General features: G+C 36.9%; 2 protein-coding genes across 2 annotated transcripts; both read left to right on the top strand.

The window, feature by feature from the left end:
* The first annotated feature begins 9634 nt into the window (after positions 1-9634).
* Positions 9635-11746, top strand: LOC109092776 (scavenger receptor cysteine-rich type 1 protein M130-like). Its single transcript, XM_042722593.1, has 4 exons — positions 9635-9937; positions 10112-10426; positions 10949-11151; positions 11678-11746. The coding sequence occupies exons 1-4, from the start codon at positions 9730-9732 to the stop codon at positions 11744-11746; spliced, it is 795 nt and encodes a 264-aa protein (XP_042578527.1). The 5' UTR covers positions 9635-9729.
* Positions 11747-11789: 43 nt separating this feature from the next.
* On the top strand, positions 11790-12751 carry LOC122137107 (scavenger receptor cysteine-rich type 1 protein M130-like; the record flags this gene model as incomplete). The annotated part of the gene is made up of 4 exons (XM_042722592.1): positions 11790-12090; positions 12187-12489; positions 12595-12666; positions 12744-12751. Coding segments are annotated over 4 exons (684 nt in total), but the record flags the coding sequence as incomplete, so codon positions are not given.
* Between the last annotated feature and the right edge of the window lie 5331 nt (positions 12752-18082).

Genomic DNA, 18082 nt, shown 5'->3' with positions numbered 1-18082 from the left:
GCAGCACACATTTTATGGAGGACTGAACCTGGGAGAGCAACACTACAATGTGTCCATGTACAAAGGCTATTTTATATAAAGTGGGGCAATTTCAACTTTGCAAGGACAGTCTGGTGCTTCTCACAGACTCACAGACTGTAAGTATGTTTTTCATATTTAAAGAATTTGCCACTGATGATTCAAACACACGTTTTGAGCAGTAGAGTAGGCTTTTTGGTTGTTGTTTCTCCGATCAAAAATGCAGACATGGTTTTATGTTTACGCGGCGAAACACGCAACGCAACACATAAAAAGACAGTTAAAGCCATTATAATCAGTAATTATGCCCACACTGGATGCAACAAATGCCTCATTTGTAATGGGTTTTATTGGTTTTGTCTCGTCGCGCCGGGAGACGGCATCACAGTATAGTAAGTTTGGTAACATTTCGGTCACATGCTTGAGGTATTCAGCCAATCACAATGGCACTGGATAGCTGGCTAATCAGCATACCCCATCACCTTTTCAGAATGATGAGCTTTGTAAAAATCGACGCATTTCAGAAAGTCAGGACATATAGGAGCAACAATAATGTATATTATGTGGCAAATAATGTGTTTTTGTAACCTTAAACCGCATAAACACATTGCATTACAGCAAATACACAACATAATGTTCTTTTATCAACGTCATATGACCCATTTAATATGCTTTGATACAGCACTCTGTGAACAGCCACCCCTTTCAGTAATGACCTTCTGTAACTTACCCTCTTTGTGGAGGGTGTGAATGATTGTCTTCTGGACCATTGCCAAGTCAGCAGTCTTCCCCATTATTGTGGTTTCAAAGAAAAAGTGATACAGAGAATTTACTGTAGAGATGGTCATTTAATGAAACTTAAATTTAAATATTATAATATTTTGAGATACTGGATCATCAAAATTAAAACAAACAATAAAAAAAAACTTTGAAATGTTTTTCATCAAAATTAAAACAAAAACAAACAAACAAACAAAAAAATCAAAATTATGTTAAAAAAAAAAAAAAAAAAAAAAAAAAAAAAAAAAAAACAGATGCACCTGTATATATATTCTATATACATATAGAATTATTAGTTTTGATTTTGCAGAGAGGGTGAATGAAACTCACACCAGGATTGTATGAGGATATCTTTACTGGGGACCAAGACCAGACCGTGAAACAGGTGCTGGTGCTCTTCTGTACTTTAGTTGTATTTCTCTTTCTGTAATTCTGCAATGTGCATATTGATATATTACAATACATTCAAGTTTGTTTTGAGTGCGATGACAATGGTTTTGTGTTAAATTTTAGACAACACACCAGAGGGATATTATGAAGTCGTTACTACTGGACAGAACTGTGGTACTGAAAAAGTTGATTTTATTTTTGGATTATTTTTCTTATGGATTTTTACACCCTACTTCTTTAAGGTGAGGCCATTTCAGATAAAATAAAATAATGTCATTTTATCAGCTTAACTTTACATTTAAGATCTTACAATGTATATGTGCTTGTGTCTGTGCCTGTGTGTGTGTGTGTGTGTGTGTGTGTGTGTGTGTGTGTGTGTGTGTGTGTGTGTGGTGTGTGTGAAAATGTGTTGTGGCTATGTGTGTGTGACCTAGTCTATTTAAAATTGGACACACATGTGTAACAGAGAATTATGATGTATCACTGAAGATGTGTCATCTTATTGGCATTAATGGACAATGCTACTCAATGTGCTGAACATGGTGAGTCACAAAGAACTTTTTAATAAACTAAATTAGTGTTCTATGATATTTTGAACCTCCTGTGTTTTCATACCCTTCATTGTCCTACAAATTATTATGGCTATATCAGGTGTAACTCTAAAAATCTGTTCATATGAGGTTATGGCGGACAGGGACCTACTGTATTACCACATGACACCCTCTTCAAGGTCTATTAAAAATTTTTAAAACTTATCAAAATTTTTGTACATGTGTAAAGAGGGAGCATTCAGGAGGAGTATGATGATGTGCTGTTGAGTATCACTGAAGATGTGATAAACCTGTTAGGTAACCTTATTGGGTAATACGTAATTCAAACAGCATTTTATGATTCCAACATAATTTTTGTAAGAACCTATTTTAAGAGACAAATACTTATAATTATAAATAATTATATTAGTAATTTGCTGATTTAAATGAAATTAACTCTGATGCAATCATAACATTAAACTTTTTTTTTAATGCAGACTATGATGATGTGGGGGAGGAGTCAAATGATGAGGGAGTTTCGGGCCGTATAACTCAATGGCCACACCTCGACTACCGAAGTTCTGTGTATTTTCATCAATTTTTTAAAAAAAAGTTGCTTTAGATTCTCCTAATATTCTTTAATATGTTGCTTAAAATGTTCTAGATGCTGAACACAAATGTAGATGAACAGACAACTACTGTTTGAACATTATAAATTCTAGTTAAAATATGATTAAGGTTATGGATCAGGATACAGCGCGGGTTAAGTATTTCTATGCTTAATAATCATTTATTGATGGTTTGATTTACTCTTCTCTTAAAGTTTTTTGTTCCTTTCAAATAGTTACAGTTACACAATGACTTGCACAAATATGTCGATTCTGAAAAAACAGGTGAGTTTGTTGAATGTATGTTGGAAAGCATTCATGATCACCTAAATAAGATATTTTGCATAAATGTTATTCTCTGGCTGTGTGTTGTAGTGTAAAACAATTGTCATAAGAATACAGTTGCATGGTGGGATGCCAATTTTTTTCCCTTTTTGAGACTACACGTCTCTCGCCCTATAGTAAAAAAATGTCTGCTATATGACAAAAATATGTGGAAGTAATACTTAATTGAAACAGCATTTTTAGTGATCATTCTACTCCTGATTTCCTGAATTAATTTCTTAATACAGAAAACATTAATTAAGAATGAGAAATTAATAACCAAAAAAAATAAAAATAAATAAATAATAATAATAATAAATCCCATCCTAACTGTTGATGAAATCTCCCGAATAATTCCATTGATTAATTATTTTTAATCATCAGCCATGGTTGTAATTTAGAATACCTTTTTTTAATATTGTTGACTGATGAACTCCATGATTTTTTTTTTCGAAGGCATTTAACTTTTTTTCAATGTCCAAGTCTACACAACGTTAACGTCACAAATTGATAGTATAACAAAAAAAAAGAAGTTCAAACTTTAGTATGTAGTCTAACAGAAACGGAACTTCGTTAAGTACTACGAGAAAAGAACTGATGTCGAGATAGATGAAATTAAGTGTTATAACGAGAAAACATTAGGTTTACTGGCTATCCGTTCACGAATAGGATTTTTAGGTTTGACTATTGAACTTGGACATTACGACTATTGACTTTATTTACGTTTTTTGGTTATGCAGACAGGCACACAGATAGAAAATAAAAATAAAAAATCAGATTTATCCAGCAATTTCAGTGGTGTGATTCAGTCCCCTGCTGGTGTCAAAGTGAACAACAGGTAATCGCTTTTTTATGGTCTTTTACTGCCATCTCGCGGATTACAGATGAAATGCAATAATAGAAACGTCAAAGAATAGGTTTGTAGGCTACTTGCCTGTATGATTAGAGCAAAACTAAATAACGCCATTATTTAATTCTTCCAACCTGTATCATTAAATCTATGGTATTACTTTTATGTTATTATAGGTTATTGATAAAAATTGTCCTCCTGTTAAGAATCTCTCACTGCTCTTACTTATACTTGGTAAAAGTATAATAACACAAGTCTAATCTTGAGCTGAAGATTAAAAGGGATAGTTCACCCTAATGAAAAATTAACTTACCCGATGATTTACTCACCCTCAAGCCATCCCAGGTGTATATGACTTTCACATCAGAGTACAATCGTGGTTGGCGCTAAAACATAAAACTACGTACCTCAAGCTCTTATCTGTTCCTCTTTTGCCGCTTCCACTTTTTTCAGCACACATAAAAACTACAGCTGCTAAAGTGTGATTTATCATGCTCTTTTTGTTTACCACTAGCACATGCTGATGACGTTTATTCTTCTATAGAAACGTGTGTCGTAGCGTACGAGTTAAAAGGTGTCATCATCGTACAGTCTACAAACATGTCGTAGCCAAGTTTATAGATCCATGTCGCACAGTGTGACAAGCAATATTCTTATAGGATTGCTAAAATTATGCAGTGTGTTTTGTGCTAAGCCGGGATACATTGGCAAATGTCGGGCCGTTGGCGTGCATCTGTCGGGCTAGTTTGAATGGTGTACGTCAGCGGCAGTTTACGAATCAACATCGAGGCCATTGGTGAGAGTGAGAACTTTGATTGGATATTTAGTTTAGCGAACAAGTCACTGAGAACAAGAAACTGAGCTAGTAAATGAAGGCAGCACAGGCAGCTGTTGTAATGTTACATTATCTTACCCAAGCATTAGCATTCCAGTATGCAAATATTTTAGTAATTATGTAAATTATGGGGCAAACTTCATTTTTTGAGTGAACTATCCCTTTAAAGATCCGGTGCTGAGTCAGTCCATAACTAGCATGATGAAGTCAGATGTGCATAACATAATTCAAGTTTGTGATGATGTCCTCTTCACCTTGGGGACAGTGGGCATTTAATAGCCTACATTAACTTTGACAACAAATGTAGGCCAATTATGCATTCATTATAAAATAATTTTAGAACTTAATGTCGCGATGGATTTTAATCTGGACTTGAAAATCAAACAAGAGTGGTTTAAAAACTAAATCAAACACATAAATCTTATGTTTTCTGAAACCACCTTATTTACCTTTAAAACTTTGTCTTAAATTGATATTTGAAGATATTCTCCTTGCTTGCGCTAATCTAGCAATAACAGATGGTGAATGAGCACATCCGATGATGATGTCATTACTGCTTTTCTGTAGATGGTGTCAGCACAGCATATAGCTCTACAGGGTGGAGTTCAGACTCATTTGCTAGTAGTAATGAAAGAAGGTAAAAAATTCATTTTGTTTGTTTGCCATATGCCAGGGCCAGAGAATTCTCCACTGTCTGTCAGGTAGGAGGAACATTTTCTGCATGTCACTTTATAAGAAAAATCAGTTTTGTTAGAACATTGTATTTTTCTGAGTAGCTTAAAGACTGCTTAGTCTCACATACAGAACTTGAACAAGATGACAAAAGCCCAAGAAAGATATATAGTACAAGCAAAAATGGTTGCTTATCTTCACAAAATGACAGTTATGGTTTTTGTGGGCCATCTGAAACCACTTGTGGATTTAGGTAAATTAGGTAATTTTTTAAAAGCCATTTTACAATATTATTAATTTTAATGAGTTGAGTTTATTATGTGTTAATGTTGTGCTAACACTAATAGACATTTTAGGACATATGCTGTTAGTTATCAGTGCTTTTATCTCGTCTCTGCAGGTGTTGGGCTTTGATGCTGTAAATAAACTGGAGAGTTTCCTGCCTCCTGTAAGTATCATACATGTGTGTGTGTGTGTGTGTGTGTGTGTGTGTGTGCGCCTCCCCTCACTGAGGTCTTGATATGCGTGGAGGAGGAGTTCATCAAGCACTGACAGTTTTGATATATATGGAGAAAATCAGAAACGCATCCTCTGATTTGTCACTGAAGTTGTTTGATGATTTCCTCTGTTGTGTCTAATAAGGTAATAGCGAGTGTGATTGGAGGGTGTTGGGCCTCTTTCTCTCTCATTAAGGGGGCTGAGAGGATGCCTGTACTTCTGTATCATCAGAGCGGAGAAGCTTGTTCTGGGTGTTGAGTTAATCACGCTGAGGATGAGGATGATGGGAAGATGCTTGATGTTCATTTTACTGTCTGCAGTTGTAATATTCATCACAGCTGGTAAGTACACAAGGAATGAAACAGATGAAGTTATTTTCAGATGTTATCTTAGAGCAGTCAATCTTATTTATAAGTAACTTATGTGGTGTCTCATATAATAGTAATAATAATAATAATAAGATGATGGAAAAGAATGCCTAATCATGTTTATTTATTTACACAATACCAAAGAGGCACGCACCATTTAATTTATTTATTTTTTTTCCTATATTGATTTGCGCTTAATTGATATAAAAGCTTATAGATAAAGAGATACACTGCATGATACAGAGAGAAAAAAATGAAGATATATTACATTTAAAAGCTTAGGTGTTCCATTTGTATAGTTGCCACAATACAGTATGCATTATTTTTTCTCTTCCACCCCCACCCTCATTCTAATCCCATCATCTTTTTGTCATTGCTTCAGCTCAGTATATAGATTGTGTGAATGTGAGGCTGGTTGGTGGTCACAGTCACTGTGCTGGTAGAGTAGAGGTTCTTCATAGAGGTCAGTGGGGAACAGTGTGTCATGATGACTGGGATTTGGCTGATGCTGCAGTGGTGTGTAAAGAGCTGGACTGTGGAGAACCTGTAGATGCTCTGGGTGATGCTCACTTTGGACCAGGTTCCGGACGAATCTGGATGAGTTTTCTTATGTGTAGGGGATCAGAATCCACACTGATGAACTGTGGGTCAGGAGGATGGGATAGACACAACTGTGATCATAATAAAGATGCTGGAGTCATCTGCTCAGGTAAAGTTTTGTACATACTCTAAGTAAAATCTGTGTTAAACTTTTGCGCTTGCATAGTGGTTTCTAATACTTTACATATGTTTTATTTAGAAGTCAGGCTGGTTGGAGGTTCTCGCTGCTCTGGGAGGTTAGAGATACTTCATGATCAGACGTGGATGTCAGTGTGTGACACTGTCTTTGACCAGCAGGATGCAGAGGTTGTGTGTAGAGAGCTGGACTGTGGGGCTCCTGTACAGGTGCTGGGAGCAGCTGCTTTTGACAAAGGAGACACTCAGATGTGGACACAAGAGATTCAGTGCAGAGGAAATGAGTCTCAGATTCACCTCTGTCCAACAACACCATTAAATGAAAACAACTGTTCTCATGAGTTCAGTATTGGTTTGCTGTGTACTGGTAGGAGTTCAAAATGCAACAAAGCAGTATTCATTTTTTAGTCATTAATTTTTTTATTATTATTAATTTATTTCATTTTAATTTCCACTTACTTTTTCTATTTTCTTTTTGTGTTTCTTATATTCCTAGACATAATAAATGTGAGATTGGTAAATGGTACCAGTTACTGTGCTGGTAGAGTGGAGGTTCTTCATAGAGGTCAGTGGGGAACAGTGTGTGGTCTTGGCTGGGATTTGGCTGATGCTGCAGTGGTGTGTAGAGAGCTGGACTGTGGAGAACCTGTAGATGCTCTGGGTGATGCTCATTTTGGACTAGGATCAAGACCAGTCTTAATGAAAATTGCAATTTGTACTGGATCAGAGTCTACACTTAAGAAATGTGGATCCATAAAATTGCCTGACAAATGTCTTGATAAGAGTGCTCAAGTCATATGTTCAGGTAAGTTAAGAGTTTTGTATTATAATAGAAAACAGATGTGCCAAAAGCACTCATTGCATGACTATTTTCACCTGGTTGTCTTGTAATTGACATAAAACCTGAATGAAACCTATGGAAAACCCAGTGGCCCTGTGGAACTCATTGGCATACACAAGCAGTAGTCACAGCAATTCCGCAAGACTCCAAATTAACCTCAGATGCTCTATTCAGGACAGGGCCTTGTAGGTGGAGAAATATCATTTTATTTACCTTTAAAATAATGCATGATTTTGTTGATATGTGTTTACTTATTCAGAAGTCAGGCTGGTTGGAGGTTCTCGCTGCTCTGGGAGGTTAGAGATACTTCATGATCAGACGTGGATGTCAGTGTGTGACGCTGTCTTTGACCAGCAGGATGCAGAGGTTGTGTGTAGAGAGCTGGACTGTGGGGCTCCTGTACAGGTGCTGGGAGCAGCTGCTTTTGACAAAGGAGACACTCAGATGTGGACACAAGAGATTCAGTGCAGAGGAAATGAGTCTCAGATTCACCTCTGTCCAACTAACTCCTCACACAAACACAGCTGTTCACATGAATACAGTGTTGGACTGGTGTGTGAAGGTTTGAGTTTTTTCTTTAAATAAACTGAAATTAGTTGAATTGAATGACTCTTAAATCTATAATAAATATTACTTTCATAGTTTTGTTTTCTTTTTGTGGTACTTTTTCTTTAATTTTGTCTGTTTCTTTTTTTTTTTTGGTAACACTTTAGTATAAGGACCAATTCTCATAATTAACTAGTTGATTATTAGCATGCCTATTATCAACATATTGGCTGTTTATTAGTACTTAAAAAGCACATATTCTGAATGACCATATTCTACATCCCTAATCTTACCCAATACCAACTGCCTTATTGACTACTAATAAGCAGCAAATTAGGAGTTTATTGAGGCAAAAGTCATAGTCAGTGGTTTGTTAATAGCGAGTATTGGACCTTAAAATTAAGTGTGAGCCTTTTTCCTTATCTTTGTTTTTATTATATAGACAATATGAGAGTGAGGTTGGTTGATGGTCACAGTCGCTGTGCTGGTAGAGTGGAGGTTCTTCATAGAGGTCAGTGGGGAACAGTGTGTGGTGTTGACTTTGATATGGCTGATGCTGCAGTGGTGTGTAGAGAGCTGGACTGTGGAGAACCTGTAGATGTTGTTGTTGATGCTCATTTTGGATCAGGATCAGGAGCAATCTGGCCAAATCGCAAATTATGTACTGGATCAGAGTCTACACTGAAGAATTGTGGAACAGTACAATGGGGTTCATATCTCTGTGATCATACTAAAGATGCAGGAGTCATCTGTTCGGGTAATCTGCTCCAAAGCCCACTCTGTTTTATATTACTCATGATCCACCTGCCTGAAAGGGGTAGTTAAAAAAAAAAAAAAAAAAAAAAAAATGAGAATAGCCTACTTTATTTACTCACCCTCATGCCAGACCAAACCAGAATTACTTTCTTCTGTGAAGCACAAGGTATATAGTTTTTCTTTTCTCTCCATAAGATCCAAAATAAGAAATTGAGTGTGAGGCTTGTGCATTCTGTTATAAAATGACATTAAAATTTATTTTTAGTTAAATTTTCTTCCCCCCCCCCATTTTTTTGGTGCTTTGACAGCCTCAGTCTTAATTCACTCGTATTATATTGAAAAGACTGGCCAGGATATTCTTTAAATATTCACTTTCTGTGTTCCATGAAAAGAAAGGAATTCATAAGGATTTGGATTAACATGAGGATGAATTCCCCCATAATCAAAACACATGCATGATAGACAAATTTCTTATCTCTCGCTACTTCAGGTACCAGACTTATTGGAAACTCCAGTTGCTCTGGGAGGTTAGAGATACTTCATGATCAGACGTGGATGTCAGTGTGTGATGCTGCCTTTGACCAGCAGGATGCAGAGGTTGTGTGTAGAGAGCTGGACTGTGGGGCTCCTGTACAGGTGCTGGGAGCAGCTGCTTTTGACAAAGGAGATGCTCAGATGTGGACAAAAGAGTTTCAGTGCAGAGGAAATGAGTCTCAGATTCACCTCTGTCCAACATCCCTTTATAAAAACCATTGTTCAGATAATTTCCATGGCCTGTTCTGTGCTGGTAAGAAATAAAGTAAAATGGGAGTAATATCTTGTTAATATTCTACATTTTACTCATAGTCTCTCTTTGTATTTTTCTGTCACTTAGAGAGAAGGAATGTGAGGTTGGTTGATGGTCACAGTCGCTGTGCTGGTAGAGTGGAGGTTCTTCATAGAGGTCAGTGGGGAACAGTGTGTGGAAATTTCTGGGATATGACTGATGCTGCAGTGGTGTGTAGAGAGCTGGACTGTGGAGAACCTGTAGATGCTCTAACTGATAATCACTTTGGACAAGGATCGGGACCAGTATGGATGAGTGCATTATGTATTGGATCAGAGTCCACACTGAAGAACTGTGGGTCATCAGGATGGAGCATAAATGTCTGTACTCACAATTCAAATGCAGGAGTCATCTGTTCAGGTAAATAATGGTGTACTTCTAAGCATTAAACATTTTTTTCCCTACTTCTTGGCCATGAATTTGTGTTTATGCAAAGAATTATTGTGTTTTATGTGGAAAATTTTTTTTTTTCTGCATTACGTCTGTATTATGTGTTTTCACTACTGTGCACTGTGGTTCCTGCAATATAAACAGGTCATAAGCCTTCCAGACTTGCTGCTGGACCTCATCTGTGCTCTGGGAGGCTAGAGATACTTCATGATCAGACGTGGATGTCAGTGTGTGACGCTGTCTTTGACCAGCAGGATGCAGAGGTTGTGTGTAGAGAGCTGGACTGTGGGGCTCCTGTACAGGTGCTGGGAGCAGCTGCTTTTGACAAAGGAGATGCTCAGATGTGGACACAAGAGATTCAGTGCAGAGGAAATGAATCTCAGATTTCATTCTGTTCAGTATCATCATCCCACAAACACAACTGCAGCAGTGACATTAATGTGGGCCTCAAATGTTCTGGTAAAGAATCAATATTCAGTGTCTCTTCATTTATTTTTAATGTAAGATTACCTATGATCAATCAAAGTAATAGTTCACCCAAAAAGGAAAATTCTGGGATCATTTACTCACCCTGAAGTTGTTCCAAACCTGTATGTTGGTAATCAAACAGTTGATGGTAGGCCTTGACATCCATTGTAATGAAAAAAAAAAGTACTATGGACGTTAGTGGCTAACTGTTCGGTTACCAACATTCTTCAAAATATATTATTTTATGTTCAGCAGAAGAAACTCATACACATTTGGAAGTAAATGATGAAAGAACTACATTTTGGGTAACCTATACCTTTAAATATATTATATTGCAAAAGTTATCCAAATAAGTTGTTTATTTTTTTTGTGTTGCAACTGAATGGTTATAATTTTTGACCCCTTTTTACATAACATACATATAAAAAACAGAATTTTCTCAGTCCACATATGTTTTATTGATATAAATTGTTTTTATAATGGGCCTTGTAATGAAAAAAGTTTTTTGTCCAGGTTACACTGATCTCAGACTGGTAAACGGCTCAGACTCATGTTCTGGAAGAGTGGAGCTTCAGTTCCTCAAAGAGTGGGGCACAGTGTGTGATGCATGCTGGGATATGAGAGCTGCCAGTGTCCTCTGTAGACAGCTGAATTGTGGGATTGCTGTGTCTGTTGTGGGATCAGACTGGTTTGGAGAGGGAAGTGGTGAAATCTGGGCTGATGTGTTTGATTGTGACGGGAATGAAACAAAACTCTCAGAATGTTCTATCTCTTCATGGAGTCGAGCTGAACGTTCTCACAGACGAGATGTTGGAGTCATCTGCTCTAGTGAGAGGATTTTATTAAAAAAAAAAAAAAAAAAATAAATAAATAAATAAAAGGTTAGTACATAAATTACCTTGCTATATATTAATAAAATGCCACATCTTTCACTCAGATTCCTCTCTGGCTCTTCATGATGGTCTGGTGCGGTTGTCTGGAGAGAGACAGTGTGAGGGGGAGCTGGAAGTTTTCATCCATCAGGTCTGGAGGAGAGTTCTGGTGGACTCATGGAGTCTCACTGAATCCTCTGTGGTCTGCAGACAGCTGGGCTGTGGCTCTGTGCTGAACTTCTACGGCTCCTCTTCATCCAGTCCTGAAAACAGTCATGAGTGTGTGACGGGCTTCCAGTGCTCTGGGAGTGAAGCTCATCTGGGGAACTGCAGCTCTCCACAAACTCTCAACTGCAGCTCCTCACAACAGCTGTCCATCACCTGCCTTGGTGAGAAGAACAACATCTGGACAGATTCTTCATTTGTTAGTGGTCAGTAATGTGTTTTTCTTTCTCTGAATATCAGGTCGTGGGTCCATCAGGCTGGTGGGTTCTGGGGGAGACTGTGCAGGGAGGCTGGAGGTTTTTTACAGCGGCTCATGGGGGACAGTGTGTGATGACTCCTGGGATATTAAAGATTCCCATGTGGTGTGCAGACAGCTGCAGTGTGGAGTGGCCCTCAGTAACCAGCAGGTACCAGCCTGGTTTGGTCCTGGTTCTGGACCCATATGGCTGGATGAGGTGGAGTGTGAGGGGAATGAGACGTCCCTGTGGAGCTGCTCTTCTCCAGGCTGGGGAAAACATGACTGTCAACACAAGGAGGATGTAGGAGTTGTGTGCTCAGGTAAAGAGTAGACTGTTGTATTTTTAATTAAACTTAATTTATTTATTTTTTACATTTTGGAATTTTATAATAATATTTGTTTTAATTTCCATCAAGATTTTAAGGAAATCAGGTTAACTGAGGGCTGTGAAGGGAATGTGGAGGTTTTCTACAATGGATCCTGGGGTAATGTGTGCTGGAACCAGATGGAGAGAGACACAGTGAGTCTGATCTGTCAAGAGCTGAACTGTGGAAGATCTGGTGATTTTTCTGATTCAGTATCAAGAGTGAAATCAGCTACTAACTGGTTGGATGAAGTGAAATGTCGACCACATGATTCAAATCTGTGGCAATGTCCATCTTTACCGTGGGGACAAAATGACTGTGATGGAGATGAAGTGGCCAAAATCACCTGCTCAGGTAAGACTGATGCAGACAAAATTCTGTGCCTGAAAAATTACAACAGCAATCCATATAAAATAAAAGTATAAGTGTAAAATATATTGACTTAATTTATAATTACAGAACAGGAGAGTCATGAGTCCCCTCGTAGTTATTTGAAATGCTCTGCATCTTCCTACCAGAGACAGTGTTCAGGTAATTTAATTTGATGGAGAGCTTAAAATCATGAAAGCTATATGCAATGTAAGTTGATAGTGCAATTTGATCTCAAGGCATGTAGCTGCCGCTGTTCTGACATAACTCTGTTGGCCAAAAATGTGTCATCTTGTCTGTGAATTTAGATCATGTTCCTCTCAGACTGAGTGGAGGTAAGGGCCGGTGCTCTGGGAGGCTGGAGGTGTATCATAACGCTGTGTGGGGCTCAGTCTGTGATGATCAGTGGGACATCAGCGATGCTCAGGTGGTCTGCAGGCAGCTGGGTTGTGGAGCAGCACTGAGGGCTGATAGGAATTCAGTCTTTGGTGCTGGTGAAGGTGTTGTGTGGATGAACAGAGTCGAGTGCAGAGGGAATGAGATTCACCTGTGGGACTGTCCTCTCTCCCTGAAAAACCACACTGACTGCTCCCACAAAGAGCACGCTGGACTCACCTGTGCAGGTCACAGACAAACAAATAATATTCATTTTAGATCATTTTAAGACAAACATGACTGGATAATTTTGAATGTGTTTGTGTGTTTGACAGATTTTACAGATTTGTCAGTGTCCACTACTCCTGCCACAACAGCATCAGTTTCTCCTCCAGTGCGCTCAACATCAGTCTCTCCTCCACAAACTCCTCCAGCAGCGTCTCTCTCCGTCCCCCCAGTGCTTGTGATTGTTCTGGGAGTTTTGCTCCTACTACTCTTAGTACCACTGCTTATACTGATTCAGCAGAACAGAGTGATGAGGAGAGGTAGGAGAGATCCAGAGACTGTCATATTGTGTCTTATTCAGTGTGTGATCAGTCATGTGTTGTGAACTGACAGCAGGTTTGTCTGTCTACACTTACAGCTCTCTCTAAGAGGAGACACAAGACGATGACTGAGGCCGTTTATGAGGAGATTCAGCGCAGACCCATTAATAGACAAGGTCTTTTCACTCAGAGGGGTGAGTAACTGTCATAGTGTCTGATGTGTTGAGGGTGAGTGGAATAAATCACACTGATTAATTTGTGGGACCTTGTGTGTGTGTCATTTGAAGTGATATAGGGTTAGTGTTATATTATCCAAATGTTTTTGATTGTAAACATATTTCTAAGATTCTGCTTCCCAATAACAGGAAGTGTGATTTCTGAAGAACAGTACTCTGGGTACGAAGAAGCTGATGATGAGTTTCTTTCAGGTTAGGGGGATGAAATGTAAAAATGTTACATACAGGAATGTGAAAATAACTGGAAAAAAAATTGACTTAGCAAGTTAACATTATTCAGTGTTATATATCTTGAATATAAAAAATACAAACAATATTTCCAATGTAAAGATAATCCATAATTAGATTTTTTATAACTTTTTTTGTTGTTATTTTTAATGTTCATTGTAATTGATTATTATTATTATTATTATTATTATTATTATTATTTTTATATAGGAGTCACACCTGACTACTATAATGATGTCACCACCACTACAGGCCTAACAGGTCAGTAAATTTTTAACTGATCACAAGATTTCACTTAATTAACTTAATTAGTTAGTTAACCTACAGGGGCCTTGAACTGAAAAATCTGTTTGTTTGTTTTTTTTCCTCTTTTGCTTTTAACTCATTCAGAAGAGCAACAAATTACACCCGAGAATTATGATGATATAATCACTGTTGATTTGAGACATCCTGCTACAGGTTTATTTCTTTAATTATGAATATTATTTGACTATGCATGTATATTATGTGTATTTTGGTAGTTACATTTTATTTTTCTTTATTTTGTTGCAGATGACATTTCAGAAAGCTATGATGATGTTGTCATTATAAGGCAGTTTTTCATTAATCAAGCAGGTGTGGGTCACAAATTTAACTTAAATATTCTTTTTCTTTTCTTTTGTTATAGTTTATTATAGTGTTAAATTATAAATTTTATAGACTTCATTATATTATAGTTATATAATTATATATTTTTATATAATATGTTGAATTTTGTGAAGTACAGTATTATTTTTGTTTATTTATTTAATGAATGACATTTATATCAGAAGGAGGTCAGTAGGAATATGACAATGTGAGGAATTTCAGCGAAGATGTGCAAGAGTTGTTTGGTAGGTTATTTTGCTTAATGTCACTCTGAATATGTCTAGTTTTATTATCTAAAAATTCTAATGCAATGAAAATATTTGTTTTTGTTTTCAAACAGCAGACTATGATTATTTGAGGGAAGAGCCAGGAAAACTGGGAGGGACAGTTTGAGTTAGTGACTACACCCAACACCGACAAAGTGTTTTGCTTTTACAATTAATAGACATTAATAGAAAACATGGACATCAATTCAAAACATTGCAGCAAACAAACTGGAAAAAATATAGAATAAATTCATAAAACAGACAGGGTGTTTAATTTGTTCTTTCATATTCTCACATTTCTGTGATAATCTTAAAAGTTCTATTATATCACTAAAGGTTTCCAGCTCAGGGTAATCATGCTGTGAGTTTCTGAGGGTCAGAAGCCCCTACAAGACAAAAGGATCAACATGTTTTTATATTCTTTTGAAACTAAAGATTATTGCATGCAACTCTTTTTGTAAATTTATTTTAAATGCATCTTAAGAGTGCATTTAGCCAAAAAAAAAAAAAGATTTTCTCTTTTCTGATGTTTAGAGTTTCTTCATAGATTAAAAATTGTATTAAGACATCAATAATGTATGATGACAAAGTTCCTGAAAATGTATCTCTTTATTAAAGCTGCAGTACAAAGCTTTTGCTTCTCTATCAGCATCCCTGCTTGAAACATAAAATTGCAAGTTGTTTGGTTGATTGATTAATTATTTATCTATTAATTACGTCTTTTTTTAATGCTTACTTATAAGCATATGTCAAAAAAAAGTCATCTGAACATATCTATCATATTTGTTTTGACCAAATAAAAACCTAAATGTTTTAAAATAAATCATATTACTGAAGTTGAGATCAGTTGATTGCTCATTCAGACCATAGATCACAGAGCATTTGTGTTGAAACCAGATGGACAGAGACACAGTGAGTCTGATCTGTCAAGAGCTGAACTGTGGAAGATCTGGTGTTTTGTCTGCCTTTACACTAAGACTGAAATCAGCTTGTAACTGGCTGGATAAAGTAACACGTCGACCACATGATTCAAATCTGTGTCCATCTCCCCCCTGGGGACAGAATGACTGCAATGAAGATGAAATCACAAAAATTTGTCATGTTTGTCATGTGACACAGCAGCCACAATAGCACTGTATAATTGATATAGGCTTATGTTTTATTTATTTATTTTTCCTTTTTTATTCAAAACAATTCCAAACATGCTTAATATATCAGGAAATATCTCGATTCTCAAATATGTGTAAGTAAACGGGTTTTGCATCTTTATAGATTGTTGTTTGATCAATAAATGGTGATGGGCAAAGTAGACTAATAGTGTAATCTATTAACTTCACATAAAAACCTGACTTTTTACTTAAGTGCCATATATGGGTGTCATGCCATAAAATATTTTTAATATGACTGAATTTGCATTTAATGTAAATTTTAATAACAATATTGTAAGTTACTTATTTTAACACTTTCATTTTACAGAGAGTAAAGAACACTCTTTCTTTCAGTCTAGCCAGAGTTCAGGCACTCTCAAAAACCTCCCATTAAAATCACTACTGAAGCGGTTTAAACTGTGAAATGAATATCTTACTTACATCCTTACACACATCTGCACTTTTTGTTGTTTCTGATGAGAGAATTCGCTAAATAATTCAGTCAGCGATCAGGTGAACAAAACGTGACGTGCCCCCTCACTTTGAATGGGCGTGACGCCTATAACCAACAGGATGCTTGTGTATGTTTTGAGTGGTGTTGTACAAGTATTAATAAATTTACTGTGATAATGGCCCTGTCCCAAATTGCACCCTAAACCCCCACGGCCTAAAGACCACACTTTTGTGACGTAATGCCGTTTTGACTGTAGGGTAAAAGTCTGCTGCGGAGCTGGCCTCAGTGTGGGCTCGGCAGTGTGCATCGAGGGTGCATCGAGGGTGCATAGCGGCCACTAAGTGGGCGCTCGCAAGCAGCCTTCTGAAAGTTGAAATGACAAATGAGACACCCTAAAGTCTTGTGGACTTAATGAACACACGGCAACCAAGGTAAGTCTGCAAAACTGCAAGTGCACATGAAGTGTGGCATTGTGGACCAAGTGTGCAGCACATCGTCAAAAGTGATTCCAAAACATTTTGATTGCCCTGGTGACTGACTGCAGTATTGCAGAACCCTCACCCCATGAGCCAAACAAAAAATATCAAATTGCACTTTAAATAATTTTTTTCCCAAAAAAGATGGTTTCTGTCGTTACATAGTTTTTATCAAATGGATGTATAATAAGTTTGGTTTTAGTAATTTATGCTATAAAAAACAGAGTGTGGCAACTTGATTGTGTGCTTGTGACTGAGTCTTTGGGAGAGGCGGGAGTTTTATACTGCTGCTCCACCTTAATATCAGCTTAGACTCAGACTTCATATGAAGTCATCAGCGCAGGATGACAGCGGCCATTTCTGGGATAATTTGGCTTAATTTTTCTACAGTGAAAGAAAATAGACATGTCATCCTTTAAAAAAAAAAATCAGCTGAAAAAGCTGATTTAAAGCTGAAAAAAATCAGCCTTCAGAACTGAACACATCCAGTGATTGTGCACACATCTGGTCCTGCTGAGACATTTTTATCTGATTGATTTTTGGAGGCATAGACCTTAGTCAGGGTAGCACCAATTTTTGCCTGAAATGAAAACATGACTGTGAAGGATAGAAGTACAGAAGTGCACTGAAAGGACTGTTGTTTAACAACATACCAGTTGCTCATCTGATGAAAGTCTTTATGCAAAACAACTTTTAGTAGAAAACAAAAAAAAAACTCTTTAAAACATTTTTGTTGTTTGTGTGTTTTGGTGTTTTTATTATCTAAGAAATTTTTATACTTTTTTCTTGATTGTAGATACACTAGGTCTTCCTCTCACAGTTCTGTTTTCATCCACTTTAAATGAACTTAAATTAAGTATGCTGGTTAAGTATTCTTTGCTGTCACTGATAATCCTGATATCCTGTATGTTCAGTTTTGTGCCGGTTGAGCAAAAAAAATAAAAATAAAAATCATCTTCTAACATTGTTTTTTTTTTTTTTTTTTTTTTTTTTTTTTTTACTTTTCCGCATTTGGTGTAATGAAGCAAGAAATGAGTATTGTAGTAATCAAAAACTCGCTAAGTTATCACCAAAGCTTTCTCTCTATTGCTAGGGAAGTTCTGGTGTTGAATCAGCTCATACTGTAACTGGCTGGATAAAGTGAAACGTTTACAACATTGACTCAAGTCTGTGGCAGTATTCTTTATTTTGGGCACAGTGAAGGTGGACTGTGATAATATACA

Source organism: Cyprinus carpio, chromosome B4 (assembly GCF_018340385.1).
Source record: "Cyprinus carpio isolate SPL01 chromosome B4, ASM1834038v1, whole genome shotgun sequence".
NCBI classification, from domain to species: Eukaryota; Metazoa; Chordata; class Actinopteri; order Cypriniformes; family Cyprinidae; genus Cyprinus; species Cyprinus carpio.
Note: the sequence above shows the minus strand (reverse complement) of the source record. Positions and strands in the feature narration are given on the sequence as shown.

Bases quoted from the DNA above. Each gene is read 5' to 3' on its own strand.
- LOC109092776 (XM_042722593.1), top strand. From the start codon at position 9,730: ATGACTGATGCTGCAGTGGTGTGTAGAGAGCTGGACTGTGGAGAACCT. The intron at 9,938-10,111 runs GTAAATAATGGT...CAATATAAACAG, and splicing joins TGCAGGAGTCATCTGTTCAG to GTCATAAGCCTTCCAGACTT. The intron at 11,152-11,677 runs GCTGATGTGTTT...TCCTCACAACAG, and splicing joins AGGGAAGTGGTGAAATCTGG to CTGTCCATCACCTGCCTTGG.